The sequence below is a fragment of the Hyalella azteca genome, unplaced genomic scaffold (genome assembly GCF_000764305.2).
Source record: "Hyalella azteca isolate HAZT.00-mixed unplaced genomic scaffold, Hazt_2.0.2 contig10381, whole genome shotgun sequence".
In the NCBI taxonomy this organism is placed as follows: domain Eukaryota; kingdom Metazoa; phylum Arthropoda; class Malacostraca; order Amphipoda; family Hyalellidae; genus Hyalella; species Hyalella azteca.
The window spans coordinates 45,571-59,701 of NW_025940423.1; the positions used below are offsets into that span (position 1 = coordinate 45,571).

The 14,131-nt window shown below is 41.9% G+C and overlaps 1 protein-coding gene across 1 annotated transcript; it reads right to left on the reverse strand.

The window, feature by feature from the left end:
- Positions 1–5,197: 5,197 nt before the first annotated feature.
- LOC108668260 (cathepsin B) lies at positions 5,198–12,944 on the reverse strand. Its single transcript, XM_018155444.2, has 5 exons — positions 12,458–12,944; positions 11,771–12,035; positions 11,346–11,469; positions 6,615–6,715; positions 5,198–6,062 (listed from the first exon to the last, which is right to left on the reverse strand). The coding sequence occupies exons 1-5, from the start codon at positions 12,565–12,567 to the stop codon at positions 5,400–5,402; spliced, it is 1,263 nt and encodes a 420-aa protein (XP_018010933.1). The 5' UTR covers positions 12,568–12,944; the 3' UTR covers positions 5,198–5,399.
- Between the last annotated feature and the right edge of the window lie 1,187 nt (positions 12,945–14,131).

The window sequence follows — 14,131 nt, forward strand, 5'->3', positions numbered from 1 at the left end:
AACGAACGACAGGAAGGGTTAATATATGCTCCATTTGCAGTGTAAAGGGTCAAGTTAATATGCCCGAATAGCAGTGCATAACGACACATCAATATTGACTGATTATCAGTGTATAGTGGCATGTTAATATGCTCGATTGCCATTGTATGGCGACATGTCAATACGCTTGATATTATCAGTGTATATACGTATAGCGATGGGTTAATACGCGCGATCATCACTGTATAGCGACTGGTTAATATCAAGTGTATAGCCTCAGTTTGATCTCAAGTGTATCGCGAAAGGGTAATAATGAGGGCGCCATCGGCAGGTTATAGGTGGAACATAGGCCAGACACGTCATCGGTCACCTACAGCCACCGATAATCATCGATGGTCCACCAATAATATTTATTTAGGATGCTCCTCAGAGCGGGTTGGGGTTTCAACAGCACGTGTTCCATTGCCTGTTCTCTGATCCGGAAATTCGCTCAGCCACACAGAGCTCGCCAGCGCGCAGGCAATCAAGCTGACTTTATTGGCTTGCGAAGAACTTTCTAGGCCAGTGACGACGTTTGCATGACAAGCAGGCCCAACAATCAGGATTTGACAAGAGGAGTGCCTTGTAAATGCTACCCTCAAATGTAGGCTGACTATGTTTCTGCGTTTGTTATCTTTTAAAGAAGCATTTTTGGGGGATTTCCGTGCCTGGAAGCGTTCTATGTGTCGGGGATTAAAGCGCACATTTTAATCCCCCTTTGAGGAGCCGTAATTGCTTTTGAGGTGGCCGCTCACGTGCGAGTGGTCTGAGCTAACATGCGCTTCTTGACTTTCAGGTGCAATTAATTAGTACGAACAACCTAGATGGGGGATTAAAATAACACAATTTTCTTGTATTCTTAACATGCATGGACTCGGTTGTGAGTAAAATGCCCAATTAAAAATAGTTACAATCACGGCGCGCCTCACGTCGGCAAAAGCATCTTACACAAGGCATTTTTGTGCAACAGAAATATTTTATGCAACAGACAACCGAAGATTATGCCGGCTGAACCAATACGTCATTCCATTAATAACATGTTACGGACAGTTGAAAAAGTCTGTGGAAATTGTTATCTGAAACGGTGTGAGGTCGCCTTTGCAAGTAAATGTAATGAACCACGTGATGTTTTTCTCAAAAGATTGGGATTTGCAACATAGCTGTGTAAATAGAACGAATACTTGACAATTGTCCCGAACGACAAGAATCGGTATATTTGTTAAGAATATCGGCAGTTACAGTACATTCTGTAATGAAATTGATTACCTAAAATTTTTTATGACAAATAATGTATATTTTGAATGTTATAATTACTGTAACTCTATTGTCATACTCATAAAGCAATTGGCACAGTATCGCTGTACTCGTAAAACAACTGAACTATTACCACCACACTCGTAAAACAGAACAATTAATGTCAAACTCGTACAACTGCACGGACACTGATGGTCCGATCGAAACTTGTTCATTTTCTGGGTTTTATATGTAAAGGTTGTAGGTGAGGTCAAAGCTTTCCATTGTGCTCTCTCAAATTTTAGGGTCAGGCTTAAGGCTTTCCTGTTAATACGAAGAGTAGTTGTTATAAAGATGGTGAACATAATTTAAAGCTTTATTTATCACTCAAACTGTTAAGCAACGAATGAATTTAGAACCTCAATTAAATCTTTATTTCCCTTGAATCCGTGACCAAGAAAATCTACACTAGACAATTTAAATTTCCTCCGCAACTACACAGCGAGACAACCACCTCCTGAACGGCTACGAATGATACAATTTTCGATCGCTCCTGTCCTGCGGGCGAAGCAATCAACAAAGTTGTCTTTAAAACAAACGGTAAATTAAACCGTCTAATTGCATCAAAGCCTTTAGTTGTCTCTAAAACAAACGGTAAATTAAACTGTCTAATTGCATCAAAGCCTTTAGTTGTCTCTAAAACAAACGGTAAATTAAACTGTCTAATTGCATCAAAGCGTTTAGTTGTCTCTAAAACAAACGGTAAATTAAACTGTCTAATTGCATCAAAGCATGCTCCATGTTACACTGAGTGCTACATGTTACACTGAGTGTTACATGTTATACTGAGTACTACATGTTACACTGAATGCTACATGTTACACTGAGTGCTGCATGTTACACTGACTGCTGCATGTTACACTGAGTGCTACATGTTACACTGAGTGCTATATGTTACCCTGAGTGCTACATGTTGCACTGAGTGCTACATGTTACACTGCGTGCTACATGTTACACTGAGTGCTACGTGTTACACTGAATGCTACATTTTACACTGAGTGCTACATGCTACACTGAGTGCTACATGTTACACTGAGTACTAAATGTTACACTGAGTGCTACATGTTACACTGAATACTACATTTTACACTGAGTGCTGCATGCTACGCTGAGTGCTACATGTTACACTGACTGCTACATGTTACACTGAGTGCTACATGTTACACCTGTCTCTTATACACATCTAGATGTGTATAAGAGACAGGAATATTCTGCACCGCCATGCACACAACACCAAAACAATATTTTGCACCACCGCACGCAACATCAAAACTATATTTTTCTCCGTCATGCACGAAACATAAAACAATATTCTGCACCGTCATGCAGGCAACATCGAAACAATATCCTGCACCGCAATGAATGCAATATCAAAACAATATTCTGCACCGAAATGCACGCAACATAAAAAAATCTTTCTCCATCATGCACGCAACATCAAATCAATATTCTGCACCGCCATACATGCAACATCAAAGCAATATTCTGCACTACCATGCACGCAACATCAAATCAATATTCTGCACCACCAAACCTGCAACATCAAAACAATATTTTGCACCGCCATGCATGCAACAAAGCAATATTCTGCACTACCATGCACGCAACATCAAATAAATATTCTGTCACCGCCATGCACGCAACATCAAAACAATATTCTGCACCGCCATGCATGCATCATCAAAACAATATTTTGCACCACCATGCATGCGCAACATCAAAACAATATTCTGCACCGCCATGCACGCAACATCAAAACAATATTCTGCACCGCCATGCATCCAACATCAAAACAATATTCTGCCACCGCCATGCACGCAACATCAAAACAATATTCTGCACCGCCATGCATCCAACATCAAAACAATATTCTGCCACCGCCAAGCACGCAACATCAAAACAATATTCTGCACCGCCATGCATCCAACATCAAAACAATATTCTGTCACCGCCATGCAAGCAAATCAAAACAATATTCTGCACCGCCATGCATCCAACATCAAAACAATATTCTGCACCGCCATGCACGCAACATCAAAACATTTTTCATTCTCCGTCACGCTCTTTCATTCCCATGATTTGCTGGTTGTCTGGGCTTTTTTTCCTGTCTCATAACACAAACCTGGTGTTGTTCTCCTATAGTTATATTACGGTAATCCTGACAATCCAATAGATGGCAGAAATCAACTCTAGTATCCCGTCAGCATTCTCTAAACCTACTTAGAAAAAGATTTATTCCAGAATAGGGTTGCAAATAAGTCATTGAAATGAGACTAAGGCTACTAGCGCTACTGCTGATTGTGTCCTCTCTAAATTTTACGCCGCCGTCCCAACAATCTCTTGTACTGCTGATTGTGTCCTCGCTGAACTCCATGCCGCCTTCCTAACAATCTGTTGTACCGCTGATTGTGTCCCCACTAAACTCCTTGCCGCCGTCCTAACAATCTCTTGTACTGCTGATTGATCTCTCACTTAACTCAGGGCCGCCGTCAGAATCAACACGCATGTGGCCGGGACAGAGGCCCAGTGTTGCCTCTCCCTTGACAACAGCGCCATAGTTGATCGCTTTAGCCGTGACCTCGTTGAGTGTCTTGTAAAAACAAAGCCGTCAGAGTTTCCAGATTTCGATCTCAATTCTACAGTGCTTCTTGCGAGGGAGTTCCTAAGGTAGACAATTACTCCACCCTTCTTTCTCCCTTCTTTCCGGTCCGCGCGGTAGTGTTGGAATCCTTCCATTGTAATTTCTACATCGAGGATATCTTTTCTTAGGTGCGACTCCGTTAGTGCAATCATAAAGATCCCACCCTCGTCGACCATCTCACGCAGCACGCCAATCTTGTGACGCGCTCTCACTGGGAAGAGCCCCTCGATGTTGGCCAGCAGAATGCCAGACTCTTCCCTTATTGGTGCGCTTACCTGCGTCTCCACCACTCTGCCTGGCGCCCCTGGCCCAGCAGCTCCTGCATCTGGTGTTGAATCATTTCCAGCTGATGCCTCATTTCTAAAAAAGCGCTGTAGGTAACCTCTGGCCCCCCGCGTGCGTCCCTGTCCCATACGCTTGGGCCACTCCCTGGAGTAGCCAGGTCATCCCTCCTTCTCCAAGAACTACCCTCCTCACCGCTCCTTCTACCAGTGTTTCCCGCAACCCTATCACTGCCCTGTCTTCCCTGTGATGGTGGGGACTGTGAGGGTGAGGGAGTGGGCTGGCGTCCAGCAGGAGCCCTTCGTTGTGGGGGTGAACCACCCCCACAACGACACATGCTATGATGGTTGTCTGCGAAAGCGAGCGATAAACAGACAAGGAAACCTCATTCTAATTTCATGGTTAATCAATATCCAGATACGACATACAAATTAAAAGTGAGTGAAGTATTGGTGTGAAAGGTGTGTGCCTAGAATAAAGCCTTGAAGTATTTTAACAAGGACTTTTGGATTGAAATATAGTGAAGTCTCCTTTTGAGTCAACCGGAGGACTGTCTTTGAAGAAGGCGTGAACAGGAGGAAAGATGGGAACAAAATGAAATAGAAATGAGAGGGGAAGTAAACGGGAGGAATAAAGAGAAAGAAAATTTATCCAGCACAAGCTGCACGCTTCCTGGTCGCAGATCTCCCGCAGTGATGGACAAACATCTCATTGAGCAACTCATTGAAGATCATTGCATTTTGAATTATATACAATTCTAGCAAAATTGCATGGAATTTTATTACACGAGTATCAAATTGAATGTTTGATAGAACCCAGCTATTCGAGTATTGGCTGATTAGCGCCGCTGGCAGACATCGCAGGTCTACATTCCTTGTAACTATAAATAATCTGACAATGTGGAAATTTTCAGGCTCATCCGATCATTTTAAGTTGGCTGTGAAGGAAGTCTAATGAATTATATTCTCGTTTATTTAATTTATTTTTACACAAATAATCACATGCGTTGTTAGTCAGCAGTCCTACCACCCTCAACAATATCTCTGTGCAGTGTCCAGAGATATAAAATAAAATAGACGTTAACAAGTATCTATCCTCTCGGGGAGACAACGTTTTTCAATTGTCCAGACTGAAAATGAGATCTGTTGGGCGCAAAGAGCCAAACTTAGGCGGATGGAACTTGCTTAGGGATGCCAGTGTACATTACACTGTCCATTTCATCTCTTTTGATTTTGAAGAAGCCATTATCACCCCAGTCGGTGTTCCAGGAGTTGGAGCAGAGGTAGTAAGGGATGTCATTTTCCACTCCGTATCCGATAACCTTAACAGCATGCCCACCTAACAGGTCTCCAGAAACATGGTGGTAAACGCCTGATTTGTAGTGCAAAAAGTCTTCGTAGACATCGAATGAAGCTTCCAGAGGCCCGTGTTCAACAAGATCATTGAGAATTTCATCCTCTGAGAACAGCCGATAAACTTTACTGGCGGAGTGTTTGTCATCAGCATACAACGAATTGTATTCCGGGATGCACGACCGGACGCACTGTGGAGTGTTGAAATCGATATCATTACAGTTTGGTCTGGGGCCATCAACGTGGTGTTCGCAGGCAGGCACCACATAAGGTTGGCATCCCGACTTAGATTCGAAATTTCCACCGGAAACGATGCCTTCGTCTAGCCAGAACGTGAAGGCTATTTGTGGCCAACCTCCATCACATCCGTCACCACAGTCAGTGCAGCAAGAAAGGAGATCTTCGGCAGAATAGTGGAACTGCGTCTTGTAGGCAATGCAGTGACGATCGGTCATCGTTTCCACAGCACCAAAAGCCTGTGAAAGGAATGATGAAAGAACTTCATATGCTAAAAGTATCAGTACATTAGCAATCAAAATATAAAAAAAATCATGAGAAAACTTGAAAATAGTGCAACAGTTCATAAAAATATTAGATGAGCTTGAGATGAATGCAGGTTTAGGCAATTTTTCAACATATTTCTGTGTTAATTTCCACCTTGTTGAAGGTCAGTCTCAGTCAAGATCAATGTATGTTACCGAAAGACTTACGACATGATTTGGATTTATATGAATAATATGATCATCGTGGACATAAAATCTCAAAAAATATCTTTGTTTGCGTCAATCTAGATGTAAGATATCAAACAAATGACTGTAGAGTCTTATACGAAAATACTTTGCGGAGGAACTAGTAATAACCTGAATTAAATTTACATCTTGGGCTGCACACCAAAGCTAAAAAAGGTTTACCTCCGAGTCCTGAAGGGGTAAAGTATTGAAATAGAATTTTTGTAGTAAAGTGACCAATGTGAGAGAGAAGAGAGCATAAAAGTTGTATAAAGGAAGTAATGAAGAAAGTCAAGTTACCCAGCACGAGCCGCAGCCTCCCTGGTCGCGGATCTCCCTCAGTGATGGACAGTCCGGCCATTGTAGCCGCGCGTCGAACTCGGCAGGGAGGTCGGAGAAATCTGCGGGTTGGTGAATAGATTTATAAGTTATTCATAAATGTTAACGGAAAATATAATGTGATATCTATCTACATCACGGATGATACACACATCAGCAGGAACTTTATGATGTGATTGAATGAGAGAGCATTTAACACAAGTGTGACGTTTATGGGTGTCAGAACTCAGACCGGAAAGTGTATAAGGGAGTGTAAGGGAAATTCACCCTTTATGATTTGTTACTGAAATTTATTTTTGTGTCGTAAGTTTTACGGCTGCTTATAGGGTTGGCAACCATGCTATTTGATGACGTGGCGTTACCGACCTGAAGCCCGGGTTAATTCGTCTCATTCGATTGCTGTCACTTGGTCGTAGCGTACCTACTGTCACTATTTTCGAGTGCACCTGTAGCGTCTCTATTAGGTGGGTGTTAGTGCATTTGCTCTCTACTTAATGTTCGAGTTTTGAATATAGTGTATGAATTCTTTGAATGTATTTATGTGTTGTGTTAAATGAAATTGTTCCATAGTACAGTATTGTTAGTTATAGTCTTGCTGACCATCATTGTCCGGCAGGACCGACTCTTTGCCCGGCCAGGAAATGCGGCTCCTAGTTAGGCCGACCTCGACGGTACTGCCCAACTCCAGTACCTGCACCCGTCCGGTCTCCACCCAAGTTCACTAGCCCTTGCTGTGTACTATAAGCCCAGTGCTCATCAGACTGTGCACCATCAGTTCAGTGCCCCGTCGTGCAAGTACAGCATCAGTCCAGTGTACTACCATTACCATGTATGACTATTGCTGTGTACCACCACTGCTGAGTACCACCACTGCTGTTTACCACCACTGCTGTGTACCACCACTGCTGTGTACCACCACTGTTGTGTACCACCACTGCTTTGTATTACCATTGCTGTGCCTTACCATTGCTGTGCCTTACCATTGCTGTGTATTACCTTTACTACGAACTACCTATGCTGCGAACTACCTATGCTGCGAACTACATATGCTGCGAACTACCTATGCTGCGAACTACATATGCTGCGAACTACCTATGCTGCGAACTACCTATGCTGCGAACTACCTATGCTGCGAACTACCTAAGCTGCGAACTACCTTTGCTGTGAACTACCTCTGCTGTGAATTACCTCTGCTGTGAACTACCTTTGCTGTGGACTACCTTTGCTGTGGATTACTTTTGCTGTGGACTACCTTTGCTGTGGACTACCTTTGCTGTGGACTACCTTTGCTGTGGACTACCTTTGCTGTGGACTACCTTTGCTGTGGACTATCATTGCTGTGAACTATCATTGTTGTGTACTATCATTGTTGTGCGTTAGTTACTAGGATCCTTTCATTTATTAGTGTTTAATTTACGTGTTTTGTTCAATAAATATTTGTTTATTATGCTTTCATTCCTCCTTTGTTAAGATCGGTGGCAGTTTAGGGTTAATTGTCGAATCTACTTGGAGTCGTCCTTTACTTGAACCTTACAGGGAGCGTGAAATATGTAATATCTTAACCGTCTTTTAGCAACAAAATTAACTATTTTATTAATTAATAATTTCATTCATAAACCGGCAGATGGGTGTCCAAAAATACGTTTGTAAAGTTTTCAATGCCTCGCCCTACTAGAATATTTCTGTTTGTTTACCGCTTGACTAGCAATGATAATTTGCCAAAAAATTGTTGTATCAAATATTGGTTAGGGATATTATTATTGGTTAAGATAAACACATATTATTGTACCGCACTGCTCTTTTCACTTGAATCCGTTACTAAAAAAAATGTTAAGGCGAAATTTGTAATTTTGGTAGTCACACATAGTTGAAAAATGTTTTAGGGGCACCGCCGCCTCAAGTTTTACATACATTTCAAGTTTCGAATCATTGCCTAATTTAGACTTGCAACAGATAGGACCTGGAGCTGGAGATTTCTCGCCACACAATCGGGGACATCCTTATCACCCCCTGTGAGGCTGTGAGGGTCCCTAGTTCCAGTAGTTTTCCCTAATTTGGGGTGGGGTTTTAGCAAAGTTAGTTTGAAACATATACCAACCCATATGGAAAATTTAATAAAATTTTATGAAGGACAAGGGGACCACTGGTAGACAAGACAGGGAATGATCCAAATAATAAAACTAACGATTTCAAGGCACTCCTAAGCATTACCTGATAGGCCAATTTTTCTGTTATATGATCATACTTGCCAAAAAGTAACTTTCTGGAAGACTAAACTTCCCTTTTCTTGACACCCTAGCCATTAGTCGTACTAATGCAGCAATTCAAGAAGCGATATGGTAGGGTCACTTTATCGATTCTACAACACCTACTGTATTTGGTAATAGATATAGAGATAATATCCGTGGCGCAAGCATTCATTAAACGTCATAAGCGTCAACCAGACCTTGTCGAAACTCCTTGAACGCATTGCGGTCCGACATCTCAGTTTTCATCTTCAGCAGTCCGGTCTCATGCCTCGCCTCCAGTCTTCATATCGTCATTTCCACTCGGCTGTCAGATATTCTGCCAGCAGTAGACCGCGGCGACATTGCGGCACTGGCTTAACTCGACCTGTCGGCCGCATTTAAGACGGTCGACCACGCCATTTTATTGCGTCGACTTGACGGATCATACGTCCTGCCCGGCATGGTGTTGCGGTGGTTCAAGTCCTATCAAAACACTAGATTCCAATGCTTTCGACACAGGAACTCTCCTTCTACCCCACCGTTGCGCTGTAACACAGGGATCACTCATTGGCCCGATGCTCTACCTGTTATGTACTGTTGACGTTTTGCATATCATTGATTCACATAGTTTTAATCCGCCTATGCTCGCCGACGACACCCGAATTTATCGCTACGGTGCGCCGACATACGCTGCAGCGTTGCAGGACCGGAAGTCTGTCTGCATGGACGCCTTCTCAGACTGGATGCGCTTCAACCGGCTCCAGATCAATGCATCAAAAACCAATGACTTCATTTGTTTTGCCACTGCTCGGCGTCAGCATCAGCTTCCGGCCAACCCTTTTCTCGTAGGCAACGAGTTCGTCATGCCTGCGTCTTTGTTTGCAACCTCGGCATTCAGCTGGACACGGAACTTTCTACGGAGAATCACATTGCCTAAGTCACCACCGCTTGTTTTGGCGCTCTGCAACGAATACACAGCGTCAGCCGCTGTCTTTCAAGGCCGGTCCTCGAGGCCCCGTGGTGGCGCTCATTCTGATCAGATTGGAGTATGGTTATGCCACACTCCATGGTATTACTCCATGGCATTGCACGCAGTTCAGGGTCGTTTTCTGACGTTCCGATGCTTTCGCGGTCTGGCACTTCTCTATCTCACGGAATGTCTGCAGCGCGTGTCGGATCTGCCGACTGCGTTTGTCATCAAAAGCGGACCTCGTCGTACCAGCTACACTTATATCGGAGACCGAGCGTTCCCTGTCGATGCCGTAACAGCGGATGGATAGCTAGAGGTCAGCATAGCCCAAGTCCACAGTGCGATTCATATACCTTCCCGAGCGTAACGCAGCCGGGCATCTTCAAGGCTTTCGACACAGAGCGCCCACCACAACAGCGCCGTTCAGTCACAGGCCGGAGCGCATACAGGTCGGAGCACAACTGGCCGGGGCGCAACAGGCCCTACCTACAACGCCTTACCCCGGCCCTACTCCTAACCTAACCTAACCTAACCTGCGCTTGTTGCGGTATGGGGCCTGTTGCGCTCCAGACAGTTGTGCTCCGGCGCTGCGAAGCAGTGGCTGTGTTTTTTTAAAGTTGGTGTGGTGATATGAGTCACTTACACACAGCGCATTGATCTGAGGCTATGTGTAGATATTGCATGCTGATGGTTGGCGTTGGGCCCAGGGCCTGTTTACGAGTCAATTTTGTTACCCACGGCTGCGCTCCCGTCACAGCATGGAACAACTTGTCGGCTCCCGTATCATCGGCTCCTTCGTTGCCGGTGTTTCGTCGACGCCTATAGACGGAACTATTTCGCAGAGCCTATGAATCAAGTGCTTTGTCATTTTTATCCGTTTCATCCTTTCTCGTTTCTTTTTATTTTCCGCTAATGGAACTATTTCGCAGAGCCTACGAATCAAGTGCTTTGTCATTTTTATCCGTTTCATCCTTTCTCGTTTCTTTTTATTTTCCGCTTATGGAACTATTTCGCAGAGCCTACGAATCAAGTGCTTTGTCATTTTTATCCGTTTCCATCCTTTCTCGTTTCTTTTTTATACTCCGCTTGCTATTAAACTTATGTGTAATGTGCCCTCGAAGTTCGTTTGAACCAGACGCCGCGATAATTGATTCGTAGGATATTAATAATAATTAGGCCAAATGTGCCTGCTGACGATTCTTGACATCGCAGGATTCTTGCAGCTGGTTGGGCTTTGACCCCGAGATTCACTGCTCCAATCTATGTATATTCAACGACCCGGTCACCTTGCCGATTTTGACCAGAACTATCACAGGAAGCTGATATCAAACTCAACTTTCTGCTGCTATCCCAATTCTCCGAACTTTGAGCAATCGGCCAACCTGACGAGCATTACACTGTTTTTTATCATATCATCATAAATTCATTTTTCATTGATGTTTCGATTAGGCCTCAAACAATAATTCAGCTTCGGGCCGCATCAAAGATACTCACTACCGCTGGAGACTTTCAATGGGAGTTGGAGGGCAGAGGAGCCTTGAAATTGACTTTCCTCCTTGACCCCCATCATCTTCCTGAGCACGCGCATGGACGTCGAGGTGGGGAAGTTGCGACCAGCCTGTGAGGCGAGGTTGTTATCAAGTAACTTGGATTGCAAATGACAATGCATCGATATGTGCTATTGTAATGAAGTAGGGATTAATATGAGATTGCTTGGATTTGAAAATTTTGCGATTACGTAATAATTCGACTTATTACATAGGAGCGCTATACAACCAATTGTCAATCCTTTGAATTATTATAACAAGCTTAGAACTTGCCATCGCATCATAGTTTTTCTCTCTTCCAGAATAGATGTATACAAGTCCAAATATTGGATGCAAGTTATTTATGTTGCATGCATTATATGATGTTCTTACCTCCCAATGATCGGTCTTTTCGTTGATACGTTGAATGAATTCATCTGATAACGCATACGGTATTTTTCGGGTTTCGGTTATGAACGATGCTGGTTGCGAGGAATTTTGAGGTTGGGAGGAATTGAAGAAGTTGTTGATGAAAACCATAATTTGGGGATAGTTGATATTAACTGACGAGGCCATTACGAGGATCATTAATACCCAAAAAATTATGCAACTCCATAAAAGCAGTTCGTAAAAGTAGTTCTCCGTGAGGCTTTGAAAGCTGAAACATAAATAGTTCTGGAAATTATTTAGAAAATAAAATCGAATTCTTTTTTTCCTGTCATAACAATCTAATTATTTCGGATGAAATGCATTATACAATTTTCAATTAATTATTCGTAATTCTAATAACTTCAATTCGACGAAAACTTCATAACGAAGTGGAAATCATTGGTAACTATGAAAACATAAATCATAGATTGACCCAAGTTCCATTAAAATCTCTATTTATTAGATGAAACCATGTCATTAAAGGGAAATGAAATTGAATTTCAAATTGAAGCGAAATTTGAGACGAGACGTTAAGTACAAGAAATTAACATCGTCGTTGTGTATAGCATCGTTGTCACTGAACAATTGAACAGAAATACATAAGATAGTTCGACAAAATTATATTCGAGTTTGAATTCTGAATAAGCTCACAGCCATGCCATGGTGGAGCGTTCTTCGACGGTCGCGGCGGGAACGGTGATGACAATTTTCGCCTCGCCAGCGCGGGGCTTCTGGTCGCCCGAAGTCTCGATCTTGGTCATGGTGGCTACCTACTCTGTCTGTTGGAATAAAAACCTTATTGGAATCAATTCCCATTTCATTTCATTTCTCATTTCATTTCCCAATTCCCATTTCATTTCAATTCCCATCAATTCTAATTCAAAGTCACTAAGAGCCTAAGTGGCCAAACCGTTTCAAAGCCACAAGCAAGTCAGGGTCGCAAGACTGAAAATAATTTATTTCTCAGAATATAGTTTAGGTAATAAGAAAAGTTGAGGAATTCAATCAAACGAGTAGGATGATCATATTTGCTGGCGGCATGCTTTCTCTCATTTAAAATAAAAGAAATCAAAGTAATTCCAGTCAAGCCGCAGATAGCACATAACCTAAGGAAACCTTTCAGCCAAATGTAACATTTTTTTAGAACATTTTATCTGATAAACGTAGAAATATACGTAATATACGAACAATTTTTTATCAACCTTGTTCCCCAAGCAAAAGGATTCAGATAACTTACGAAAAACATGATTAACATATAGATTCGATTTTACTGAATATGCCACATTTTATATTCTTCTGAAACTAGGTAAAAAAAACGTCAATTCGTGACGATTTGTAAAATATGACTCTTTAAATTTTTGCGTATGGGAACATTTTCCTGGATATAATAGAATTTTTATTGGTTTTCGAAAACGAAACAAAAGATCTCGAGGATCATGTGAAGCAGATTAAATTCTAATTATCTTTGACCTCGGTACGTGATGAAAAAACAGACTCACGAATAATCATACTGAATTTGAAACACCTCAGAAAACAATTTGCCCTTTCATTACGCTTAGACATAAAATCTAGATCATACGTTCTAGTTTCAAAAACTTGGTCACGAATTATTGATAATGTTGCACAATAAATGAATAGAATGAGTGAACGCTCTCAGTTACCCATGATTTAAAACATGAATTGTCGCGACAAAGAGCCACATCGATAAGCCTAGAAGTGAGAGGCTTTATCAGTTTCATGAATTTCTAATTAAAGCGTTTACCCAAATCCGGGTAAATATTGAAATTTACTTCAAATGCTCAAGAGAAAAGAATGCATGTATAAGTGCTTCCTTACTGTTTACTATGAGAGACCATAAGAAGAACTACTTTTTGGTTTTGGTATTTATTTATAGAATTTCTTAGATTCCCAAACATATAAGTTAGCTAGAATGTAATTTCAAGTAACGCAAACTTTCAGTTTTTATTTATTTGTGGAAATTTTCACTAAATTAAAAGGAACGTAAACATAATTGTTGGGCATAATAGATACAACAGAAATTGATAAAATCCTTGCAAAATTTTTTCCTTCGAGTAATTTTGAGACAGCATAAATTTAAGGCCACGCAAAAGAAGATAAATTAAATGATTACTGCAATATTTGCATACCAAAACGAGGATTGTGTTAAATATACATCATTTTAAACAATCAACGAAAGTAAAGCCAACTCCACGATGATTATCAATATTGAGTTGAATTTACTAAATATTTCAGAGTTAATTTAAACTTGGTGAAACAGTTACGCTTGACCAAAACTGAGATCAACGCTACGTATGGAAATCCTAC

Excerpts from the sequence above, each read along its gene's own strand:
- LOC108668260 (XM_018155444.2), bottom strand. The coding sequence starts at position 12,567 with ATGACCAAGATCGAGACTTCGGGCGACCAGAAGCCCCGCGCTGGCGAG. Across the intron at positions 11,470-11,770 it reads AAAAGACCGATCATTGGGAG|GCTGGTCGCAACTTCCCCAC; the intron begins GTAAGAACATCA and ends CTCGCCTCACAG. Across the intron at positions 6,063-6,614 it reads GAGGCTGCGGCTCGTGCTGG|GCTTTTGGTGCTGTGGAAAC; the intron begins GTAACTTGACTT and ends TTCCTTTCACAG.